This window comes from Pyrgilauda ruficollis, unplaced genomic scaffold, assembly GCF_017590135.1.
Source record: "Pyrgilauda ruficollis isolate IOZ18807 unplaced genomic scaffold, ASM1759013v1 scaffold239, whole genome shotgun sequence".
In the NCBI taxonomy this organism is placed as follows: Eukaryota; Metazoa; Chordata; class Aves; order Passeriformes; family Passeridae; genus Pyrgilauda; species Pyrgilauda ruficollis.
Window position 1 is genome coordinate 300546 of NW_024523537.1, and position 26655 is coordinate 327200.

Below are 26655 nucleotides of genomic sequence, written 5' to 3' on the forward strand. Positions count from 1 at the left end.
AATAAATTCTTCAGCAGCAGTTTACATTCAATATTAAAGCTGGTCTATCAGGGCATTTAGGTCCTATTCCTGAATTAGAAGAACATATAGCCCTTACAGAGAAAAAGTGTAAAAAAAGGCATTAGGAATCCATGAGAGCAAAAAGAAGACAGACCAAAGTAAGAGGAACAGTGATGGAATATGCAGAAAAAAAGCAGGAAAGAAGGTGGCTTGAAGCAATGTGGAAAAGACAAAACTGAGTTCCACCCCAAAATTTGGAGATAACCCAAAGGGGGAGAACCATGGGTGGAGAATTCAACTAAATGAAAAAACACAATCCATTTGGCTTCTTAGGGAGAAGAAATTGCTAACGATGCAGTTATCTACTCTCACTTTCCTGTGTGGGAGAAGCTGCAAGGAAGTAAATCCCAAGTCTGAGAAGTTTCCCTACACTTCAAGTACATAGTACCACCTTGGGTTTGGATCTGGTAAACACCGTTGTCTTGAATAAAATGAAGCCTTTGTACTGGTTTCAGTAATGCAGTACATAAAAGGTTAACACATATAACTATCCACAAAACCTCTCACAAAAGCCTGCCAACGCATCACTTAGGGCAAATTGAGATTTCAGGGATGCTCAAAATCCAGCCAGGAACTCCAGCCCTTGCAAAAGTAAACAAAACTCTTGCCTTAAGAAGAAAAAAGGTTTATGTGTGCAGCTTTTCCACTTGTGACTTCATCTACTCCTTCTTATGACAACTTTCTGTGAGAGCACATTCCAAACAGAATCATTTAAGCTGTATTGAAGTGTCCAGAAAATCCCATGTGGTTATGAAAGCTGCCACCAAATGAGGGGCTTTTGCATCCAGCAGCCACAAAACATTCCCAGTCACGCAGCAGCACTCCTGCATGGATTCTAAATGAAGTCTTTTGAAACCATTTGATAGCAATGTTAAATATGACACTCGCTACCAAAACACAACTTTATTGATTAAACACCAATTGAAGGACCAACTGAATGCAGGACAAAGACATTTCAGAGTGTGGTGCAAGTTAGGTGTTAAATTTTTAAGGAGCTGTACAAGAAGGGGAGGTGGCAGTTAAGACAAACAATTTTCTCTCACAAACTGCTCCGACACAGAAAGGTTCATGTAGAGGCTCAGGAGGTTTTCCATGCACTCATGCAATAGAAACATTCTTGAGCAAGTCCCATGTGAAGTATTGCAGAAATGGCTCCAATCACTCTCATGTTTACATTTGAAAACATAAGAAAGCAACAACAAATTCTTCTCTAGAATACAAAATGTGTTTGTTTCCTATGAAGTCACTGGAAGTTCACCAGGAGGAAAGTTTCTCCCACAGCAGCTAAGGTCAACAAAAGTCGTTCTTTGAAAGAGCTGTCAAACATTTCACTGATTTCCTCTCTCAGCTCTCTCAGCAGAGGTACTGTGGACTTACCATCTGCATTCAGAATTCTCTCAAAAAGTTTACTCCAGAAATCACTGTCAGGGGTCCTAAAACAAACAGAGCAGTGTTCAGTGGAACAATACAAACACACACACACAATGTGTCTGTCAAGGTCTCAATTTATATTCAGCACTAAACATCCAGGGACAACCATACCTGAAAAAATAATTTCACTCACCTGAGTAAATATAAAGGAAAACTAGGAATAAGTTGTTCATTTTAAATGTAGGGACCCCATTCTCCAATAGGTTTCTGGATAGTAACTACACAGGTCTAAACCAACTGTTTATACAGTTACCTCTTCTAGTATAACTGACCACTACCACCATGCACAGTAAGCCAAGGCAGTTTTAGTTTACAGGAATTATCAAGAACATTTTTGAACTGAACAACTTGGGAAACTCCTTTCATGAATAAAAGGCAGAGGTAAATGTTATTTACCCACTTGCAAGCTAAGTTAACAGGGCAATATTAAAGGAAAACTGCAAGGAAAAAAAAAAAAGGTGGTTTAGAGCCAGTTTTGCTTCCTTTTTGCCCCACCTTCCATCTGCCAGAGCTCTGTACAGATAATATTTTGGAGACAATTAATAGTAATAAATCCCCTCTCTCCCAGATGTACCCACACAACATGAATAAAAAGGTTAAGTGACTCATTTAAGTCTCAGAAAACTGATATTAGAGCAAACCCTTTGTTCTTCTGTCTCACACTGCTACTGACTACTGAAGCACTTTTCTCCCTCGAGCTAGGAGTTACAGTGGCTTTGAAACAAATTATCTGCCTCTGCTTTATCTAACTGACTCACAAAACAGCAACAACCAGTCTCAAAATGAATCCAGCCTGTACTATTTCACTGCTAAATCTTATATTTGCTAAAATAATTAAGTCAATGCAGAACCTAACCAAGAAAAAAATATGCAAGACTTGAGTCCATTTTCTTTGTGGGATTAGATGAGCAAAAGGTGTGGCAGAGGAGATGAAGTGTTGCTAAGGAGGTGTAAGGAGATCTGAGTGACAAAAATAGTCCTAAAAATTCAAACACAGCTCCTATACCCTGCCTCACATAAACCTGCACAGATGAAGTTTCCTAAAATAGTGCAGTGAAAAGAGAAAAAAATCACCATATCCATTCTTTAATAATGGTAAAAGCTCTCCCCTGAAAAACAGGCTGTAAGCATTATACTTGGAGATGAAAAAATCAACTTGATCACAATTTACATTCTACCTTCTCCTAAACCTCTACCACAATGTTTCAGTGGTTTCCATTTGTTCTGTCACCTTTTAAGTGGGTTCTCTTTTATTGAAAGCCATTGACCTTGGAAGAAAAATGTTGTGCTCTACCCTGCAATTCCCCACTGCTTCGGTAATTGCTGAACTGGTAGTAAAATTGGTAGCTCTTACAGTCATTCTGCTATATCTACATTTGTTTAATAAAAATAATTAAATCCTGTTTAAAAAGCTTTCTTAAGATAAGAGGGTCATGGTGGTTGTATTTAACACCAGTCAGCCTTCTAGCAAGAAGCCTTATTTCTAGTTGTCAATATCTGAATTCTCAGAACCCTGTTTTTAGGAAAGTTATTCTGTCAAAATCCTTGAAAAAAAACCCAAAACTGAAATGAACCTCAAAGAAATAAAAAACAAAATCACTTCCCAAATCACTTGGAGAACTTTGAACACAAAGGACAGAAGGAATGTCATTTTTACAAAAGTAAAATTACTAAAAGCAGGAAGAAGAGTCCTGTGTCTTCAGAGGTGTTAACAGTGTCACCAGCACGAGTGGCTGTATGCACAACATGAAGAGCAAAATTGATCTGCATCAGCTGACTCTTCTCCCAGGGAATACTCAATTGTGGAGCCTCTTCTGGTGGAAGAAGGCTCCCTGCAGCAGTGAATTTACTTGTCACAGATTACTTCAAAACTTCAAACAGACTAGAGCAAAGAACTACACAGACTAAAAGATCCACGTGTGAACGGAAATGGATTCAGAGCAAATTCCTTATTGCCACATAATGAAATACCTCATTTACACTGTAGATATAAGACTTCAGTACAACGTGTAACTAAAGCACCTATGCAGACATTTATTGGAATAATTGATATTGACAAGTAAGTATAGATGATGAATGATAAGTCTATAACACTTTCAGAAGGAAAGCAGAAGACAGGATGGAAAAGAAATTCCTTATTTGTACTCTGAACTCCCAAATTATGAACTGATGCATGCAGGTGAGCAAGAAGCCATTACAGCCTGGTTCCAGCTCTACAGAACTTGTGCCCAGACCTTATCTTCTTCCTGCTGTGTATCCTGTAGCCCTTCACAGGTCTCACTCCTCAAGACTCCTCCAATTTCTACCTCAGCCCAAAATCCTAATTTTTTCAATCCAGAATCCACAGCTTTGACTACAATTCCTTTCCAATAAACTCCTCCTCTCCAAACTTCACTGACAGACAGACAGCCCTATCCTTCCCAACTCAGACTTACTATTCCTCCTGCTCCAGTTATCCAGACAGTTACTGCTCTTTTTCCCATACCCACATCCTGATTGGTCCCTGACACCATGTCTCAGCCTTCTCAACTCAGGCCTTATGTGGCTTCATCTGCAGTAGCGCAATTTAATCTCTTGCAGAATTAAACAAAGGATATCATAGTAGAAAACCAGACATATACCCAGTAAAGGAAGAATTTAAAAAAAAATAAATAAAAAAAAGGACATGTTTTCCTCTGTACCCAGCTTAAGAAGATTGGATTTTTTCCAAAGGCTGAACACAACAAACTGGGAGATGTAAGCAGTACAGGTTGCTAGGGAACTGGACAACTCCCACGCTGGTAGTATGTTTTCTTAAAGCAATGGTCCTAGCAGCGATGCAGGATCCTGAATCAGATACCTGTCCAGCAACTGCTGGAAGAATTCTGGAAAATCCTTGTGAAATGCCAAGGCAAGAAAACCTGCAGTATGTGCCTAACAAAATAAACAACAGCGGCTTCCAAAAAGCAGCTGTTTGCACACTTGCATCTTAGATGACAGTTTTAAATTATTTTCTTTGCTGTACAAATGTACCGTTTCTACAGCTGTTACACTCTGCCATCAGTGTCTTAGTAGAATAAAAAAAAAAAGCAGAAAGCCAAACTAATCCATCTCTGAGGCAACAAGCCCATGTGATCTTTGCCCCCCTCACCACCCACCCACTTACAAACTTCTCCAAGCTGTAAGGTGCTGACTGTGCCTCACCTGAAAGAATCAAAAAGCAAAATCATCTCATCTCGTTTATTCATATTCAACTTAAAATTGTCTCCTATGCAGCACTGAGGCCACCAGTGAAGAAGTCCAACAACTTCACAATTTCCAGCCCCACAAAACTAACACTTTTTGGCAAAAACAGCCCCAAGTTGTTGTACAATCCAAGCTCTGAAGACAGTACAGTCTAAGCTCTGAAGACAGTATCACTATGAAGAAAATGAAATTTGATGTCGCTTCTTTCTCAGCAGCCCCCCTCTGCAAAAGGACTTACTTTGAAAAGTTTTGGCTGATTTTCCAGATGGAATTCTCCTGATAGACCTGGATATGCTCCCCAAACAACAGCAAATGGACTATATCTGCAATGCCAACCAAGTCTACCTGTAATCACAACAAATACCACAAAGTTCAATGTCTATCACTTTCTGCTCTTGCTGCTTTCACACATTTAACTCAGAACCATCCTTCCACCAGAATCTTCCAGAGACCTGTTAAACAAGAAAACTTCTAAAGGTGAAATTCTGTTTTCATTATAGGTTTCTAATACAGTAGTTACAATCACTGAACAGCACTGCTAATCCTTTCACTTAATGCCAAAGATTCCATCAGATGCAAAATTCTCTTTATTCAGTGTTTATTGATCAGAGCTTTCCATGGCACTTGTAAATTTTATTTTAAGAAAATGGGTTTTGTAAAGGAAACATAGAAATTAAGATGTCCTACTAAATACAGTCTCACCTGATAAGGAAGAGAACTTTCTGCCAGAAGCTGTTGTCCATGAGGAGTCTGAGCTGTGGGAAAGTTGTAGGGCAAGCTGACTTGAGGCAGTAGCCTCAAATCCAGACTGTGAGAGAAATCCACCACCTTCAGAGCATTTGGCACCTCCTCATTAGAAAACGCGTCGCAGATCCTGAGCAGAGGAAGCACATGAGGCAGAAGACAATGCGACAAACTTTTTCTGTCTTTTAGAATTAAATTTAACAGCACAGTGAAGGTGAGTCTTAGCCATGTCAATACTCCCCTCTGATGGCTGCTGTCAGAACTACTGCTGCTAGGGCTGCCCTGCATGGCAAGAGCTCACAGCAGGGAGCTTAGGGATGATAGTGCTGTCTCCACAGTAAGCAACAGGAAACAATAAAGGGTTGAGGATGATGCTACTTTTGTATTTGTCACAGTTATCTGAAACAAAGTCTGTGGGCTGTGGGAATAGTGTGATGTCTTTTCACTGGTCCTGAAATGATGAGCCAGACACAGGTGATAAGAAGGGGTTACCCTTGTAAGGATCCTTATGGTGCACAACATGCCGGATGAAAAGCGCTGAAGATGCACACATAACAAAGCAGGTACAATTTTTATATGTTTAGCAAATTAGCATAATTGACAAGAATCCTCAGTTAGAGACAGGGGTGATGAGGTAATTCCCCCTGGTTCTACCCATTTCTGAACAATCGCCCTCAGACAGGAACTAAATTTTGTTTATGAATATGTGTCTTGAAGAGCTGGTTTTCAACCTTGGCTTTCAGAGACCCCAGGGCTTGGAGCCACCTGGGAATTTATTTTATCTTTCTGTCTAATAGAGTAGGTAAAATGCTACAGAGCTACAAATATAGATATGTAAAGAATATAAAAAATAGATAAAAGCAAAAAGGCAAGAATAAATGTGGAATCAGTGTAATGTTTTGCACTTCTCCCTCTCTATCTAAATCTCAGAATACTTGATAGAAAAAGTAATTAAACTTGATAATATTTCAACAAACTTCTCCTAGTCTACAGGTGAGGGAAGACAAAACAGAAGGGCAGGGAGGAGTACCTCTATCGACAACTGCCAAGCCAACAATATCCACATACCACAGCTCTCACTACTGCTCTTCTTACATACTCGTATGCTCTGAGCTTATTTTGTAAGTTGTACTATGCACTTGTCCTTTTGCTGTCTGAAAAAGCCCCAAACCATTATCCTAACTTTTTGGCAGTTGTTTGTTTTGTATTTGCCACAGAGGAATTCAGTAGGAGGTATCCAAGTCCATCAAGCCACTATTAGATCAGTGACTTCCAAGAGGACACAGCACCCTAAAGAATGTGCAAGACAACCCATTTCAGGATGTGAAGAAAATATTAGAACTTGCATAGTACAGGTATGTAATTTATAAATAATTATGTAAATAAGTTCTTAATAAAATAATCACAAAGAAATTATAAGTAAAATATGTTGGGAGTATGTATGTTAGATGACTGTATGCTCAAAGTAAATTTAATAGCTATTTTTAACATATCAGTGATAACTAAGAACAGCCCCAGTGAATTCATGTAATGGAATTATATCTGATTCATTAGACATTGTGGTTACTGGCTTCCCACTGATGCCTGAAGTTTTTAGCTTTTATGTATTCTTCATGTATTTGTAGTTCTGTAGACTGTTAAATGCCTCAGTGTAACTTCCAGTACTTTTCCAGCTTTCCTTCCCACAATGAACAGACACTTATTAACACATTCCTAAAATTTTGTTATCTCATGCCTCTAAGTTCTCCAAGGACACTTTATTTTGCACCACGTAATCACTGGCATAATAAGGGTAGGGGAGGAGGGCAGAACCCAGGGAGGAGATTACATAATCAACTGCTCCTCTAATTGGACAATATTGGCCAGATATTCTAATTGCCCAATCTTATCAATTGCAAGGATCTAATTTGGGGCACTGTTTTTTGCCACATGTTTTTTTTGTACCTGAAGGCACACAGCCTTCAAGGAAAGTTTTGCTTTTATATTATCATTCTAACATGGTCTGGAAAGGTTTGTGCTTTATTTCCAGACATAACCACACTTTGTTCACAGATCACTTTCCAAGGGATACGTGACTTTGTTAACATAACATGGGAAATAGCTTAAAGAAGAAAATTAGGTCTATGCATTAAGGTACCAGCTGGACTGCAGAGGAAGCTGAACACTTTGTTTAGGGTATCTGGATATTCCAGTCCCACCTGTCTTTTGTCTTCTAATCTCCTGGGTTTCAGGTATGTAAAGGCAAGTTACAAACCATACTGTAACTTGCTTTAATGGTCCAGAACCTTGGTAAAGCAGAAACTTAAAAACATGGGTAATAGCAAAACCATTTTGTTGAGCATAAGTTTTACAATGTCAATGTATACTATTTCTACAGGAAGGCTTATTCCTAAATTAAGTGGTTTCACTCTTATCAGAATACACTGGAGCCTAAAAAAGCTGGACTGCAAAATCAGGCCTGTTTTGCCACTGGGCAGGTTCAGCACAAGAGGCACAGAAACCAACTTAAGGAATAGTGTCATTTTCTATAATGCAAGACTATAAAGAATTACACAAGGAGAAGCTCAGCAATGCATCTCATCATTGCTACCAAGGGCTGCCTACAGCAATTAAGATACAGCACCAGTTACACTCTAAGACTCCACCACCCTCCAGAGCCACACAGCAGCTGGGGGACCCTGTCACAGCCAAGCGCTGGAGATCCCCTCCCAGGACTGGGAATTCCTACGGGTGCGTCCACCCGCAGGCAAAGAGACTTCCAGCTGTGCTGGGACAGGGCCCAGCTTGGACCCTTGGACTGTGGGCAATAAACAAGCTCACACCACTTCCAGTCCAGGAACATCTGGGGTCAGCCTCCTCCTGGGTTCCTCCCAAAGCCTGCCCAAGGCTCAAGGAGCAGCCCAGGGAGTTGCCTTTGCCCCTATACCCCCAAAACCCAGGTGTGGCCTTATCTGGTTTCTAAATACAGGAAGGTGAATACATGTTTTGACAACGAGTGGGTACATACATCATATTGCTAATGATTCTTCATTAATGAGTAGATACAAATATATCATTTGGTTGGAAGGTTCATCTAGAGGTCAGCTTTGGCTCAGGGCCTGTTGTTCAGGCCTCAGTACTTCAGTACACCAGCTCAAGGGTGGACGTTACAGCAGCACAGGGGCTGTAGCTGAAATGACTGTTCTGTACCCTCCCATATTCACAGGCAGAGACAAACCTGTCTCCCAGAAACAACACCTCTGGCCTCAGATCTCCATGGACAATCTCAGCTTTGTGCAGCTTCTCTACCACATGCAGAAGATCATGAACAACCAAGAAGATGATTTCCTTTGTGATGAACTTACGGTCATGGAGAATATCCTGAAAAGAGAATAAACATCTAACTCTGTACCCTTCTACCTTAGATTAGGTCAAACATTTATAGCTCACTTTTTGTTTCATTATTCATCTGTACAGAGGTAACAGTCCCACCATAAACTCAGTATAATCAGATTTTGCCCAGACAGAATTACAAGAAATGTAAGCTAGGAAACATTATTGTTCAGAATTGGACAAAAGACCAGGAGGGAGAAATTGAAGACTGAAATCACTACTGAATTTCAGTCCTATTTGTATGCAACAATTCAAAATGCACTTACAAGACTTAAAGTGAGAATCATTCAGCAAGACATTAATTGCTGTGACCTTGCTGTAGCTGACTGGAATGTATTGAAAGAGGTCAAATTAAACAACAGCTTTAGATGCAAATCTTGCTGTGGAATAATATGTGGTTCTTGGCTCCAGTCTTTATGGCTCACAAAGTCAGAAAATGTGAAAAATTGGTTCAAGATTGTCTCTGAGAAGCACATGATTTATGAATGAGAAACCAGACCCAACTGAGGCATTAACAGACAGCCCTGATTTGTACACAGATAAAGACCAGAGCACCTGTATTGCAGGATTAGACAGGAGAAGCTCTTCAGCAAGGAGCGTAACACCGCTCCAGACTCACTGCTGGCACCCAAGCAGGAGTTTGGACCTTGCAGCTGTCCTTGGTTTGTCTGTACTGACCCTGAGTGTGAAGCAATTTGTATCCTTGTGCAAAATGGCACAGCCATCCTGGTACAGGTAACAGCTGCAATTCTCACTGAAGCTCTGGTCAAAGTCAGAATTCAAACGCTTCTGTAACTCAAGGGTGATATAAAAATCCCAAGGCACAGGCTGAGAATACACCTACAAGAAGGTACAGAAGAAGAACATTTATTTTTGGAATAAAGTGTAAATTGCTCATTTTCATATTCTTCTTATCCTCTTTTTTTCCCCCCTCCCACTTGATCAAGGAAGACATTTTTCACAGTGAGAAACTTTTAATCTAGATCCTCAGGAAGAGTACTCAAAGTAGCAAACTTCTTGCATGGAAATTAATTCATTCAGAAATTAAGAGTTTATATTAATGGATGAGATTTTACCAGTTCACACTTCTTGTACAATAACCATCATGTGTGTTACCTTTATTGCAAATCCCTTTGCATCCCACTGGAAAATGCAACCAGTTGGAATGGCAAAAAACATCTTGTATTCTTCATTGTTCCAATATTCCATTTTGATGCAGTAAGTCTCATTTCCTGTGTTGAAAGTTTATATTCATAAACTGTCATAAGTATGTAAATAGCCAGTAAATAGCTCTTCCCAAGTCATTCCCCATCTGTGCCACATAAAACTAAGAGGGTAGATAAGAACCCTAATTCAAACCCATTAGAACACAAACGCTGCACTGCAGACGGTCTGGCACACCTACCCAGCTCAACGTCTTTCTCAACCTCCATGTGAGGCAGAGCTCCAGCCTCCAAGTGAAAACCTGGAGAAGCAGCCAATGATGACAGCACAGAACTCAGAAGCTTTTTACGCTCTTCAGGGCTCCACAGGATCTGAGCCACATCATCATCTAAGAAAACAAACAACATGAAGAGATGAGCTGAAACTGTGTTAACTCTTTGCAACTTGGTTGTATCTGTCAGTATAAGTAAACTGGATACTGGAAACTTTCAATCCACGTTCTGATTTACTATTCATCTCTTAGCAAGTCAACTGATCTCTTTCCAATAGTTCTGGGAAGTCAATGTGACCCTTGTCTTTAAAACTGTCTTACAGACTTTTATCATGAGGTCTCAAGGATTCTACTGTAGCATCATGCAAAATGTATCTTTCACAAGAGACAAAGCTCTGAATTATTTCAGCCACAGCAGAATTCAAACTCAGTCTGCAAATCAACATCCATTTTTTTAATCTATGCCCATAGCAAGTGATTTGTTTGGGGTTTTTTAATTATGGGGTTTAGAGAAATTTAGTCCTTTGATTACAGCAGAGGTTTTATGTAAGAAAAGGAAAAGAAAGTTGGACTCCAATTCTGCTGTTCATTGCAATGTTAAGAATATGATGTCTTTTATTTCCTGGAAGACACCTGTAGGACTGGACTTATTTTCCTTTGTAACAGAACATAAGATCATTCAATAGATGAGTTGATCTGTAAAAAACCAAGACAGCCTCAATGTTTACTCTGCTTGATCACTGAGACAAAACACAAGAACTGATGTAGTAGATGGCCTCTACTGCCTTCTCCCAAATGCCATGGCTGTGATGAGGGAGAACATTTTAAACTTCCACAGCATACAGGTAGGAAGCAGATTATCTACTGTTCTGCCCACCCTTATTTGAAAAGCATTGCAGTAAGTACTGCTCAGGAAGCAATGCTGTGAAAGATCCAGGAAATAATGTAGGCTGGAGGCTACAATGTGTTCCAAGCTTTTGACATCACAAACCTAGGAAATTTACTGGCATATTTTGCAGAAATAAATGGACAGCTACCTGAAGTAATTTTTGTCCTTTACACAGTATTAAGAATTACTATATCCAGGGTGAGAGCTGCAGTTCACGGGAGATGTCAACAAATCAAGAAACAAAGCAACTGGAAAGATCCAAAGTTTAAGAAAGGACCATTAAAACATCTGAACAAATGCTTTATTTTTTTCTAAAAAGATTTTTCATCTTGCTCTAAAGTTTAGTACATATGATAAAAACAACACAAAGATCCACCCAAAATATCCCAGCTATTTCTGTGACATGACTTCTAATTGTATTTTCATTCCAAGTGCCAAGCATTCTTCATCATAAAATAGTCTGTAGGCACATGAGAACATAACTCTCCAGAGTAGATACACTGAAATTTCAAATACACAATTCTAATAAAGAACCATAAAACAAAACCAAAGTAGCTAAAAAAGGTTAAACACCTTGAACACTATCATCCAACACACATCTAATTCCACAAGCCAGATTTTGAAGGCTTTTTGTGACCAATTCTGTTCTAACTGTAATCTAAATATTTAGAACAGAAAGAAACAAATGCCTTTAACTAGGAGAAAGATAAGCAAAGATATTGACTATTTAAATATCAGTACTGCTTTCCATCAATAGGAATAAGAATGATACTGTGAAGCAGCACAACAGTTTACAGCATACTTAAAATGCAGATTTAAACCAAAATTATGCAACTTGCACTAGACTCCAAATTCGTATCCATTCTTTTCAAAGTAGTAGCTTATCAGCACATCAGGAGACACACAGTATGATGACAAGAAAGAAAGAAAATAAAGAAAGAAAGAAAGAAGAAAGACAAACCAAAACAAAGCTACCTTAGCAGTTATTACTGCCAACCAGTCCAAATTTTTAATTTTGGAATTTGACCTCATTACTCCTACAGATTGCCTGCTTTACTACCCTAAGTAACTTATCTGTTACCTTAATACTGACATGCTTTGGATGCTGACAAGCACCCTGTACTGCACCTCACTGCTGCTTCAGACAAGGAAGACAAGTTGAGCCACCAGTCATAGTAACACACAAAGCAGAGTGGGATACAGGAAGGACAGAAAAATCCCCACATTTAGTGACAGGTGCAAGTTATTTGTTGCGAGTGAAATTCAGTTTAATACTAACCAGTAACTAATTCAGCAGGCAAGCTCTGAGCCAGCTCCAGTTTCTCACTGATCTGCAGGTATTTCATAGCAGATGTTTGTGTAACAGAGGACAGAGAACCTCCTGAGACAGAAGCACCTGATGAGTGAGCATCTTCCAGGCTGGTTTCCATGATCGGGCTGTAAATAAAGAGATCAAGTACTCAGACTAACCAAAGATACCAGTTGTAGATAACATCAACCGGGGGACTAGGAGAGGATACAGTGCACACCCAGATTTAATTAACATGAAGAAATACTTTCCCATCCCTAGCAGAAAGCCAGAAGTAATGTCAGAGCTTCATTTCACTTTTGATAATTGATTATACTCAGAATCTTAGTCTAGAGATGATTTTAGTAATCTTCTCTTTCACCAAATTTAACTGCTACAACAGAAGACATCCTGAATATTTATCACAATCTTTGCTACAAAATTTCAGTGCTTTCAAAGCAGTGAAGGGTTGGGTGGGAAATATTTCTTCCTAATTATAATGAGCAAGGAACATCCCGAGTAAAAAACACATTCAGCATGGTATACATGTTTACATCCTAAGAGCCAGCAAAACAACTCAAGCACAAACTAAACTACAAACACTAAAAACATTTTATATAGTCAACATAAGTACATGAGCCAATTGTATAAAAGGAACTGATGACACGGCTCTTCATGTTTGATAATGACAGAAAGCATTTATTATTTATTAATTTCTCTGCAAGTTATTGGGTTAAAAAACCTTGTAAATTAGTCCCACAGCAGTAATCCAAAAAGGCAAGTGGGCTTGCTATTACCTCTCCAATCTGCTCAAGGCAAAGTGGACCCTGAGCTAAAGAAATGGCTCTCTCAAGAGTTTAAGTCTATTATCATTCCAATCATCCAATTTCTACCGTAGAACCAGCAGTAAGCAATAGATACTACAGCTCTCCAGAATGAAGCAAGTTTATAGAGCAGCTTAAATAGTTCTAGGTCGAAGATAAAGAACAGAAGAGTATTTCTTTATCAAGGACTCTGAGTAATTAAATAAAAAAAATACCAATATAAACAAAACAAAACACACATCCCCACACACTCCTACAAGAAACAGTTATTTCAGCTGCTATAGCAAGGGTTTTGATGTTTCTGTTTTCCTTCCCTCTGAAATCCAGGTCTTCAATAATTCTACCTTATATTCTGATTTGTCAAAGTAGTGGATTCATCAAATATAGAGAAAAATGGAACAGCAGCCGGTGGGGGAAGCAGACCTACATCTGTAAAGAAAAACCAAGAGGCTCTATCATATCCACAGTTCCTTTAAAATAGCATATCCAACACTAGTTAAAATAGTTAATATGCAGTTCTAGAAGTACTGCTCCTAACAGCAAGTTACAGAGCTGGCATATAAAGAAACCCATTTAAAAAGGTTTGGTTTTGCCATGTTAATTAACCACCCCTTTACCACCATTTTATGTGTTTTAGACTATGCTTCAGAATTTGTACATTTTTCTGCAAGACTCTCATTTCTCTGTTTCTCCTTAGAGTTTAAAAATGTATTTCCACTGTGGCTGTCTGGGGATACATCAGGAATCTGGATAACCGCTGTCAACAGCAACAAAAGTCAACTCCAATCAGAAGTAAAATTCTTCAGGATTTGACCTTCCCAACAAAACTTAGCAAAATCAACAATAGGCAATTTTGGGATGTATTCCCCTAGCAAAACCTCTGAGGAAAAAGGACTTAAGGTAATTATTAATCTCATTACAGCATTAAACTCTTCTGAAATGTTAGTAAGACTGCAAACATGAAAGATGGAAGAAAACCTTCCAGCTACTGAAAGAAAAATGCCCTTCTTCTTGAAAGTCCTTTCAAATAGTGACAGTTCTTAGATGCTCCATGTTTTGCTCAATAAGGTAAAAGGCACTACTAACAAACGCACTGTCATTCTTCTAATCCACCTAAGCTTTGGGTTTTACTTTGCTGCCTTCTTGGTATTCATGGAACACTTCCCTTTAAACCAGACCTTCTTGTTAATGGTAAAAAACTTGAGTACGTACCCTCAGAACAAGATGGTTTATGCAGTTGAGTATCTTCATAGACCTGGAATTCACTGCGAAAAATATAAAATAAACAAGTTTGTATTCTACAGACCTTCACAAAACGTAAGTAAACTCTGTAAAAAAGTCAAGCCAGGATGACAAATGCTTCTTGCAAAAAGTCAAGATCCCTCAGACAAATAATCAAACAAAGAAAGAGCACAGATCCTGGTTATAGGCTGATGCCAAGGCTATATTCCATTCTACCTGAGAAAACAGGCTGCTAGTGATCCATGTTACTAGTCATACTTACATAGCCTCACAAGTGTTCTCTCTGCTGGCTAAAACACCCCTCCTTTACCTTTGTGACTGAGGCTGTTTCTCCCCACATTCTTTTGTGCTGGAAAAAGTAAATCCTTGCAATCCCAAAGGTGTGGAAGCTCCCATTACCTCTGCTGCCTGTGGTAACAAAGCCACATTTCAGTTCTACAGTGGTAGAATCACAAGCCAGGCAAAAAGGTTCCAAAAACATGATGATAATTTCGCATAGCCATTAAAACCCTGATAGAAAATGGTTGCCTTTAGCTACTTGTATTTGTACTTAGCTTACCTGCATGAAGAAAGTAAAGTCCACTTTTATTGCATAGTGAAGTTAAAAGGCATCATTTACTCTTTGCAACCATATTTATACTTTCATAGGAGATTTTAGTTACCCTGCAACTGTTAAGGACATATGTAAGCAGTTAGGTAGCTTACAAAATCACAACTCTGTTTCATTATTTAAAGTACTTACTGTGAAGGCATTGTTTTGGAAACAGAGAAGGAAGACAGAGAGAGAGAGAGAGATAGAGGGAGAGAATATACTTCACTAGTGAAGAATCCTTTCAAAAGAACTTCAAAATGTGTTACAAGAATATCAGAAACACTTCCTTTTGGCTTTCTTGGGTACTTTAATTTAAAATTGCAGCTATTTGCAGTTAAATGAGGACAATACCTGTTCATGTGGTTGTTGCTGCTTGTTATCTTCTTTTTTCTTTAATTTCTGTTCCAGCTCCTCAATTTTCCTTTGTATTTCTTCCTTCTTCCGTTCTATGGCTTGTATTTCATCTAAGGAAAGAACACCTCTAAGGCCCAATGCCTATTTCACATACAATTGGTGGCTGCAGCCTAAATTCTCAAGGGGCCAAAACTTCTGGTGGTCTTTCCCTGTCCCACAGCTTCCACATAAAGCTGTTGAATGTGTTACTGTCTCTGTACCTCACAGCAGTTAAACAACTACTCCAGTAGAAAAAGAGAAGCAGCTGCAATAACAGACAGAAGCAAATAAAATTTTATGATTCCATCTGGAATACCTTACTTGCTCCAGCCCACTTTGGAACATACCCTCGTCTTTCTTTCTCGCTTTCTTCCTGTAGATTTCAGCTCGGATCTCTTCAAAAGAGAATTCATCCACTCCAGCATAAACTTTCTCTTTGCAGTACATCACCATCTCTTTCTTTGCCTGAGCATCCTGCTGCTGATGCTGCACTCGCTGCAGTGGGTCCTCCCGCTCCTCAGGTTTGCGAGTACTTAACACACAGTTTATGCTGGGCTCAATTTTGCAGGGGGTCCTGAAAAAGCAGGAATTTACTATGTGGGCTTTGTGAACTTCACTGTAGCACAGAAAAACAGGCACAGGAGAAAGCAGGGCTAATTTCAGAACCTAGTTTTGGAGTATTGTAAAGACATTCTGTTCTGTGCTTAGAAAAAATACATGAGAAAATTGGAATAAGTAACACCAAACTACTCAGAATTGTGTGATAACTAAAACAAAACAAACAACAGAAGACAAATCCAACTTAAAGTATCTATAAGGTACAGGCAAAACCAAAATTCTTATGATGTCTTAACTGTCATGCATCCTGATACAGGATCTGTTCCATTTAATTCCATTCACAGCTGTGTGACCACAGGCGTGACAAGTCCCTAAACTCTGGTTTGTAGAATGATTATCTGGGACAAAAGGAACACGATCCCATCAGTTCTGAGCACTGGTTTTTGCCATTGTGTGTGCCTGGAGGCCTTCAAGGAAAGCTTTGCTTTTACATTATCATTCTAACATGCTCTGGAAAAGCTTGTGCTCCAGCATGTGACCAACAGAACAGACCACTGGGGACACAAGCATCATAAAGTCACCCTGGCACAGCCAGGCATCAGCCTCGTGACTTTCTATTCTCCTTTTCTCAGCTACAAAGAGCAGGGCAACACTGGGGCTTGTCTGAGCACCTGTGAAACAAACCTGATCTCACAGGATTCATTCCCTTCACACCAGGTCTTCCATCACTTCTCTGCAACAGCCTAAACACCTGTAGCACAGCTGTTCCTTTTCATGTTTAGTTTAAGCCATTGGAAGCTACTCTGTGTCATCCTATTGCCAGGATAAATATTCCATTGATACTGCACTTGAATCCTTTTGATCTGCACTCTTCTGTTTTCCTCACAAGCACTTCAAAACAAGACTTGCAGAATGCTGTACGTGCCTTCTGTGCACAAGACAGCCAACAAGTTCCTCCTTCAGGTTCTAGTTTCCAAAAGAATTCAACTCTAACGCTTCTATCTTACACATTCAACTAATGCCTGGCTTCTCTCCCCTTCCCTGGCTCATGTTTTGCCTCTTGCATTCCTTTTCTGCCCTCCAAACATTTCAGCAAGCCACCTCTGCCAATTCTCTTGCTTAGCAAGAATTTCCTTCTCCTGATTTTAAAACTCCACAGAGTTTTTAAACTTTATTCAAGCCATATCAGCCTGCTAAACGTGAACAGAGTAGACGTGGCCAGGGACTCTTTCGGAGAGCAGCCATTCACAAGGGCTCATTCACAGTGACAGGACAAGGGGAAATGCCCTTAAGCCACAGTTAGGTGGCTTTGGATGACATATTGGGAAGAAATTCTTCCCTGTGTGATATATGTGATGGATTCATTCGTGCCTGGGTAAAATATACATGAAATAAGTTGTGTCTGTACAAAAATTCTTAAAGATTTCAAAACCACAAGCCACAGCAGGGGAAAGAGATTGCCTCACCAATTGCGAAATCACAGATGGCAGTGAGGAAGAGAACCGAATTAGCAAAGGAAAAGAGATGGGCCCTTGCCTGGGACAGTCCAGAGACACCCAAGGGATGCATACCTGACAAGTATCCATGATCAAGACAGTCAGAGTCATCAAGGATGTGCATCCCAATACCAGATCCCCTTAACTCCACCATCAGCATTCACCACTTCCCAGAATAGGCTTTGTCCAGCCCAGCGTGGAGAAAAGGAAACTACATGAATATGTACAGCAATGAGAAGAATAGAACAAACTCTGCCCCAGGCGAAATAAACAGTATAAAGCCAGCCCGACAGAGACAGTATTCAGTATTCTACTGCATTTGTGAACAGGGGGGATTAGAAGCAGTGAAGTTCGAGTTCGAATCTGCGTTCATCCAGTGCCGATCCCGGGCTTGACGCTGACCCTTTGATTGTGGCTATCAGAGACCGAATCTTGGTCATGAAATAAAAATCTTTTTATTAATTACTGATTTAGCTTTATCATTAATTATCTATAACACCTGGAAGGGTGCTGAGGCCCTGGCTCAAGTTGCCCACATAAGCTGTGCCTGATCCATCCTTGGAGTGCCCCAGGCCTGGTTGCATGGGGCTTGGAATAACCTGGGCTAGTGGAAGGTGAAACTGGATATCTATAAGGTCCCCTCCAGCCCAAACAATTTCACGATTCTATCATTTAACTGTATTTGCAATAGACACAAACCACAGGCAAAGGAGAAAGACACAGCCTCTTCTTTGAGGCGTTAAAGTAATCAGTTTAGACACACCTTCCTCTCTTTTGCCCATCCATTTTCAGTCACCTTACCCTGCTAGATTTCCAAGATGCTGCACTGTGTTCTTTCTGCAGGCTGGACATCTCCTGTCCCTGCCTGAGGAGCTGCACATTCTCCCTGGTCAGGAGGGAGTGGCTGTCTCCTGGGACATGACCACCTCTCCTTTAATCTTGTGTTTAAAAAGAAATGGACACCTGTACAGCTGGGTACTGACCTGAAACCTGACAGAGACAGCTTTCTTCAGCTCATTTATCCCAAATTTTCTGTACAGCTGAAACACACCACTTAGATACCCAACTTTTAGAGTGACTTGGGGGTTTTTTTCCGCCCTATGGGAAATCTATTAAAAGAGTTCATCTTGACAGTGAAGAACCGCAAGCAGGCAACATTAGTAGCAAAAGCCGCTAACATTAAGCCATCTCCCTCCCCGGTGATTGCTTCTTTCCCTGCTCCTAGACGCCCCCACCCTCCTCACACCGGATGCTGAAGGGTCCCGGGGAGCCTCAGCCAGGCTCAGCCGGGACCCTCTGGCTCCTCACCAGTTCCACGAGCGGTTGCAGCAGGCGGGGGCACAGCCGAGCCTCGACCCCAGCCGGGGGCCGGCGGGGCAGAGCGGCGGGGACTCCCGGCTGGCACCGACGGCAGGCGAGGCTCTCGGTCTCCGGGACGCATCGCCCCACGCCGGCACCGGGCACCCCGCGCTGTCCGGGCGGCCCCAGCGCCGCGCCGGGCAGGAAAATCCATCTGAGAGCGCCAGAGCCGCGAGCGCCAAGCACCTCATTCCCTAAAGCCCCGCACGGATCCCACACAGACACCGCCGCTCCGCCCTACACACCTCACAGCCCCTCAGGCCGCCTCCGCTCTCAGCCCCTCACAGACCCCGCACAGCGCCTCGCAGACCCCCAGAGACACCCACAGCCCCGCACAGCTCACACACCACAGCCCCTCACGGATCCCGCAGCCGTCAGTGCCGCGCACCTCACAGCTGAGAGCCCCTCAGCCGCACAGGAATGCCACAGATCCCCACAGCCCCTCAAGCACTACGCACCTCACGGCTCCCCGAGCGCTCCTCAAAGGCACGGCAGCCATCAGTGTCGCGAACTTCACAGACTCCACTGACACCCGATGGCCCCTCACAGACTCCACAGCCCTTCAGCCCCGACCCCACAGGCGCACAACCCTCACGGATCCCACAAACCTCAGCCCTGTTCATCTCACAGCCCCTGACACCGCCTCAGCCCCGCACACCTCGAACCCCACAGCACCTCAGTCCTCACCCCCTCACGGACCCCACAGCTCCTGAGGCCGCCTTAGCCCAGAGCGCCGCAGGCTCCGCCAACCCCTCCCAGACCTGCTTCCCAGACCTGCCTCCCAGCCGGCCGGACGTACCGCACACAGCTCCGGAGCCGACACTGTACCTTTTCGCCAGCAAAATGGGAAACTATTCCCGCCGCTTTAATATTCAAGCCTCTCCCGCCTCCCCATTGGCCACGGCCCCGCCCACCTGATTGGCACCGTCCTGCGTCGGCCCGGGGCATCACGGGAAATGTAGTTCCCGCCTCACCAGCGCCGGCCGGCGGGGAATAATAAGTAATTTAAAAATTAGTGCGCTCAGTTAGTCTCATCTGAAAAGCATACTCCTGTTCCTTTTCGCGTGTGTTCTCGCCCTTTCCCTCTGCTAACCGCTGGCACTTGCTGATTCTCCTGTCATTTATCCTGAAGCGCTTACTTCATGCAACTGGCGATGACTTCTGCTTTGGTGACACAAAAGAACCTCACTTTTTGGGTGAAAAACACATAGTTTGCCACTCCCAAAAGTGGCTCCCAGAAGTACATAGCTGTGTTAATGTGATACTTAGACCCATTCATTACCTTCTCTCCTACAGCATTCCAATAAACAGCTAATTAGTCTGACAGGCTGCAGTAGTACACAGGAGAATGGAGTGACTGGAAGCGTCCAAGGCCAGGTTGGACGGGGCTTGGAGCAAGCTGGGACAGTGGAAGCTGTCGCTGTTCATGGCAGGGAGTGGAATGGAATGGGCTTTAAGGTCCCTTCCCACCCGGAACATTCCAGGACTTTATGGATATGCCAACACTGCTTCCAGAGCCGGAGCACGTTTTTTTTGAGCAGATCAGTTTTTCCCGGCGCTCGCTGAGGGGGCGGCGGGAAGGGCCCCGGGGCAGCGAGCCGGGCCGGGCAGTGCGCTCGCAGCCTGTCCTGCAGCACCGCCTCGTGGTCCCGCGGGGAACTGCAGCGAGCCGGGCCTGCGTGTTCGGCTCTCTTCCTAAAACCCAACATCCGCAGCGCCTCAGGGGTCCTGTCCCCTCTGCATTCAGCACCTGCACACACTGACGTAGGAGGCAGCTGCAAAAAGATATTGCCATGGACTGGGACAGGAATATCCTGCCAGGAACATAGATTAGCAGCTACCTGCTGTTATTGGAAGTGTGATCAATAACAGAGATATTTTGTCCTAAAGGCAACTGAACGAGCAGAAAGCAGGTTTTTTTCACAACTGCCCTTGACTTACGGCCTCTGAAGGCCTTTGTGATGCTTGTGAGTAACGAAGACTAACTCATGAGAGAGCCCGGACGGGGGACAGCGGGCGGGGCTCGGTCGAGCTGCGCGGACTGTGATATGAGTGTGGTGGGTAGGGGGATGTGTGTGTGTGTCCGTGTGCGTCTGTCTGTCTGTGTGATGGACAGCGACAAACGCGGCTCCCAAGGGCGCGGAGGTGGCCGCAAATCAAGGTCGGCCACGCCCAAGAGGGCGGCCCGGGCCGGAAGTGGCGGAACCGCCCGGACCCGGCTGCTGCCAGCACACAAGATGGCGGGTCTGGGCAGGACTCACGTCATACCACACCTAAGATGGCGGCCCTCACAGGAAGTTACTTCTGCCAGGACACAAGATGGCGGACTTTGGGCGGAACTCACATTACCACACCTAAGATGGCGGCTTAGGCGTATGGTGCCCTTTCCAATATGGCGACTGCTCGCGCATGCGCTTTGAGTAGGGAAGAAATGGCGCCGAGAGAGGACGCCGTGCCCAGAAAGACGTCCCGGTGGGGACGGGGGCGTTGGTCAGAGGCGCCGCGGGCGAGCGGGAGACAGCGGCAGGCAGTGGCGGGGCACGCTCTGTCCCGGTCGCTGAGGCGAGAGGTCCCCTGAGCGGGCGCGGCGCGGGCCCGGCTCTGAGGGGGCTCCTCTGAGGGAGCCCCGCGGGGTGATGGTGATGGCGCTGGGGCTGCGCAGCCGCCTTCACCCCGGTCAGCGGCGGGAGCGGCTGCTGCGTCAGGCCCTCGGGGAGATCGTTCATCGCCGCGGCCCGGGGAAGACATGAAAAGAGAGAATGGTCGAGAAAATAACACGAACAACCTCTTGTGGACATGGTGGTGTCAGCCAGGGCCCTGTGTCACCGCGAGTCCGTAGAGCCCCTCTGAGGCAGGCACCGCCGAGGTCGCTGCTCGGGGCAGAGATGCAGATTTCCCCCTGGCTGTTGTTCTGGGTCAGCAACAGTTTGTCCTGGTAATTGGCGTCATTGCTGCGATATTCCTGCACACAGGGTGCCCTGCACCAGCACTTACAGCTCCTGTGCTCAGGAGAGATTAATTAAGGTCTTTTAGTCCTTGTTATTAATTCAAGTAAGTAATTTTTGTAATTTTTATCAACATACCTGCTCTGCTGCCCTTAATCTTGACAGGGTTGTACAGAGGTTTGATCACACCTTTAAACCAATTTTTCTCCTCCAAACCCCAGTTAAACTGACTGAGATCACACAAAGGTGATGCCCTGGAACTCCTGGATTAATGTTAATTCTTGCCGAATTATTTTTATGAGGTTAAATTCCAGTGGATCTGTACCAAAACCCAGAAGTCCTGAAGTACAAGCAGCCGTGCTGCAGGACCTGGTGGCAATGCTGTGCCCCTGCCAGGACCTGTTCAGGTGTTCCTGTGGACCATCGGGTCCAACTGCTGCCCCAGCACTGCCAGGGCCACCCCCATCCCATGTCCCCAGGTGCCACATCAGGAGCCACCCACCAAGTGACAGGAATTGGGGCGAGGGCTGCAGGCGCTGACAGGGTCACTGCTCGCTGCCAGTGGGGCTGGAGCTTCCCAGAGGGGCTCCAATGCCCCTTCCCTTCTCCCGGGCCTTCCCAGGCAGGATGGCTGCTCTGGAGAGTGCAGTGTGCAGGGGGAGCAGCCAAAGCCAGACCTGGGACCTTTTCCCAGCAGTTCAGGAAATCTGTGCCAGGAGCACCTTGAATTCCTGGGTACTCAGCACCTTTTCCTCTGGGTTTTTATGCACTTGGAAACAGATTTCGGGATCTACCACTGAATTCAGTGAATTGTTGCAGCTAGAGACCTTTTTGCTGATCTGAAAGTACCTCTTAAACCTCAGACCCACAGGCTTGCAGTGTTTTCCAGTGGCACTGGAAACATGATGGAAAAATCCTGTTCAGTGATGGAGCTGCCCACGAGGGCCGGGTCAGCTGGGACAGCCCTTGATGTCATGTGTTCTTCTCTCTCAAAAGAAAAACCACTTGTCTTTCCCACGTGGGATTGACTGAGGCTGTGAAGTGCAATCCAGAGCATCTCCAGGCTGCTGGTGCTTGGGGCTGTGGTGTTTGGTGCTCAGACAACATTCCAGACTGCCTGCTGGGGTTGGATGTGCATTTCCACAGTTACTCAGACTGGGAAAGGCCAAGAGTGTGGTGGGAAGGGCTTTCTCCCAGGCCTGGACACACTCAAGGCAGGGATGATTGGTGTCTCATTGCATGGTCTGTTTTTTACCCACAACTGAATCATCCCCTCCATGAACAGTCCATGTTGTTCTACATGGCTGCTTTGGTTATGGGTCAGAGAGAGAAGGGAAATGACTTTTTATGATCTTGAAATTTTTGCAGACAAAAGTGGGATGTCATCTTGCTCCTCCCCAAAGCACTGCAGGCATATGGAAGTAGCTCAGTGCTGGCACAGTTGTCTGAGAAATGACAGCATTTGAGAGGCTTAAGTGTTAATAACAACTCCCTTGTCTCCTGGTTGGAAAGATTCAGTCCAGCAGTCCCAGGATGAGGAGGGAAAAAAGGAACTTCTGTAATTCATGGAAAACTTTCTGCTATTCCTGGTGCAGACTTTTAAATCTTTGTGTGGTTTACTGTCCAGTGTCTGCACACAGAGAATGACTGATTTGAGGTAAAAATTGAGATAATCAGTAGTGGATAGGTAGGGAAAACTTTAGGAGTAAACTTGGGGTGGCCTATAGTAGAAAGCATGAATATTTTGAAGTAAACTGTGGCAATCAGTAGTGCACAGGCAGGGAAAGTTTTGGGGGTAAAATCTGAGGTAATCTCTAGGGAAGAGAATTAACATACTTGAGGTAAAAATCAGGCAATCAGTAGTGAACACATAGGGGAAAGAAACTGGGGTAAAACTGGAGATAATCTCCAGAGTAGGGCATGAATACTTTCTTGTAAAAAATGAGGAAATCAGAAGTGGACAGAAAGGGACAATTTGGGGGAAAAACTTAAAAGCAATTCCCAGGGAAGAGAATGAACATCATGTGGTAAACTAAGAGAGTCACGTGGGGATACATAGTGAAAATTTTAGGGATAGTAATTGACATATTCTCCAGGATAGAGAATGACTATTTTGAGATAAAAATTAGATGATTAGTAATGGACAGGTAGGGCAAATCTTGTGGGAAAAACCTGAAATAATCTGTAGGGCAGAGCATGAACCTTTTGAGGGGAAAATGAGATAAATATTTATCTTTTACTTCCCTCTGTAATAACTTAATCTCCACCCTGCCATGAGCCATTCCTTGATTTCTGCTGGAGAAACCTCATGGCAGAGGAGTTTGCAGAGGAGCCCCTTTCTTTCAGATGCTGGAATTGCCTCTGTGGCCAGGTGCTGGGCTCTTGCTGCAGGGGACTTTCAGGCCTGACTGTCTGTGCAATAACCCCAGGATTCCATGGGACACTCAGGGACTGTCCCAGCTGCAGTCAGGTACGGGACGCCATTCCACACGGATTAAACTGCCATGAGCCAGGGCACTCCAGGGCATCCTGGAGGAGGTGCAGAGAGCAGGAAAGAGTCATGGTTACAGCACTGATCCTGCTCCCTGCTTTCCCAGGGGGAATGAACACCACATCATCCTGATCCTGAGAGCTCCAAGGAAATTAACCACTGATGTGGCACTGAGGATGCCACAGTCCTGACACTCCTGGCCTGGAACCATGGCCCAGCAGCTTTCTGTGGGAGCCTGAATTACTTGTGCAGGTCAGTTCCCCCTCCATTCCTGCAGTCTGGGCAGTTCCAAATGTCTGATCCCTTCCCAAGGCTGCTGCCACAGCCAAGGGAGGCTCCTGGGCACGGCTGGGCTGCGATGGAATCTGCTCCCAGCTCCAGCCCTTGCCCTACTGCTGCACATCGGGCCCAGCCAGGAGAACTAAAGTCTGGGAATTTAAATTTTAAGGGAAACAACCCCAAACTTCACTCACTTGAGAGTAAAAAGGTATGCTTGTATTTACACATATCCAGGAAAAATACTCCTCTAGGGAAGTCTTGGATTTATTTTATCAGTTGAACTGGCAGAGCTGCCAACTGCTGCCATTAAGTTCTCCATGCCCAAAAGCCCTGGTGCCCTGGGCCATGGGGTTCTTGCTCATTAGGAGGGACCTCTGGCCACACTCACAGCCCAGGAGTGTTAAAAATCCTATTCCTCACTTCCCTGACTAATGAGTATCTTAAAATCCACTCTGGATTGTGCAGAAAATCTCCTTGGTCCCACTTGGAACTAGACATGTACAGCTGACTTTATTAGTTATTCCAGCCGAGTAAAATAATTAAGAAAAAGAGAAAACAATTAAACCAAGTAACTTGTGCCTGAAGTTTTCCTCAGGAACGAGTTGGGAGCTCACCAGCAAGGCCCCCAGACAGGTAGAGTGTGTGATGAAAAATATTTATGTGCACATATAAAAAAATATATAAAATATACATATTTATACACACCTATTAAAAATATATAAATATGTATTACAGAGTATCTAACTCATAAATATCTACCCTATATATACATATAACCACAAATATTTTTATATCACAAATTCTGCCTATAAATTAGCCCACACCTGCCTGTTTTCAGGAATGTAACAGTTTTAGACATCCTAAAATCAAGCACATGCAGTGCTGTACAAGGAAAATACACCATGATTTTATCCATTAATTCCAAGATGTTTTCCTGGATGTGCTCCTGGGTGTTTTCCTGTAACCTTTTGAGGCTTATCCATTAAGTATACTTGGAATTGTCAGGATCATACAACCCATTTGGAATTGTACTGTCTCTGCAGTATTCAGCAGGCTGAATTTTTTCAACATTATTTCTGTCAGACTGAGCACATGTCCTCAAGTTGCCTCTCACTTTTTGCATCCTGGAAATGCAAGAGGGAAATTGATAAACGTACAGCTCCACTGTAACAAATAAAATCCACCATTCCCCTTCGTTTTCTCCAACCCCAAACCAGCTTTTAAGCGTGTCACAGAGTGATGGAATCCTGGAGTAGTTTGGGTTGGAGGGGATACTGAAGCACATCCATTTCCAGTCCCACTGGACCAGGCTCCTCCAAGCCCCATCCAAGCCTGAGTTTGGAAAAACCCCAAACACGTCCCAGATCTGGACAGGTCACTGGAAGAAAACCCGAATTCATTAGCACAGCAGAGCCTGGCTTGAGTCTGACAGCAGGCAGAGCTGGACGTGCTGGTCAGGGCACACTCGAGGGCAGACCGGGAGAAGATCACGGGAGGGTCTGGAAAATGTCCCGCCCGGCGGGATCTGCCCGCGACGGGACCGAGGCGCCGCCGCCGAGCGCCTCCCCCCGCCCCCCTCCGGCCGCTGGGTGGTTCGCTCCCCCCAGCGCGCGCCCCTTCGGCCGGGCGCGCCCACTCTCCGTGAAGGGGGGCGGGACAGGGGGCTAAGGAGAAGATGCGGTGACGGGATCCCCTCGCGCCGCCCCTCACCGTTGAAATCCCCGGTGTCGGCCACCACCGTGGTGTGGTGCTTGAGCTGGTCCAGCGCCGACTCCATCTTCTGCCGCTTCACGGGGGACACCGACATGTCCGCGGCTGTGGGGGCTCGCGTGCCTATAAGGGACGGTGCGTGCCCGGAGGGGACCGGCCTGCGCGCGCACCCGCGGCCCGCGCGCTCCCGCGCCAATCCCAGCCCGGCTGGGCGGCAGCGGCCAATCAGGAGCGCGGACACGAGACGGACGCGGCCGGGAGGAGCCGGGGCGGGGCAGCGGGAGGGAGAACGATTCTGATTGGCTGGTTCGGGGGCCGGGGG

At 44.2% G+C, this 26655-nt stretch overlaps 1 protein-coding gene and 1 long non-coding RNA gene across 2 annotated transcripts; both read right to left on the minus strand.

The window, feature by feature from the left end:
* Positions 1–920: 920 nt before the first annotated feature.
* BUB1B (BUB1 mitotic checkpoint serine/threonine kinase B) lies at positions 921–19099 on the minus strand. Its single transcript, XM_041469645.1, has 14 exons — positions 18858–19099; positions 15843–16111; positions 15454–15566; positions 14821–14918; positions 14481–14533; positions 13613–13697; positions 12436–12593; positions 10238–10384; positions 9949–10064; positions 9511–9672; positions 8678–8820; positions 5419–5590; positions 4955–5061; positions 921–1493 (listed from the first exon to the last, which is right to left on the minus strand). Exons 1-14 carry the CDS (start codon positions 19097–19099, stop codon positions 1304–1306), a joined length of 2055 nt encoding a protein of 684 aa, XP_041325579.1. The 3' UTR covers positions 921–1303.
* Positions 19100–25114: 6015 nt separating this feature from the next.
* Positions 25115–26527, minus strand: LOC121354785. The gene is made up of 2 exons (XR_005955334.1): positions 26334–26527; positions 25115–25747 (listed from the first exon to the last, which is right to left on the minus strand). It is a non-coding gene; the product is annotated as an uncharacterized LOC121354785 (long non-coding RNA).
* Between the last annotated feature and the right edge of the window lie 128 nt (positions 26528–26655).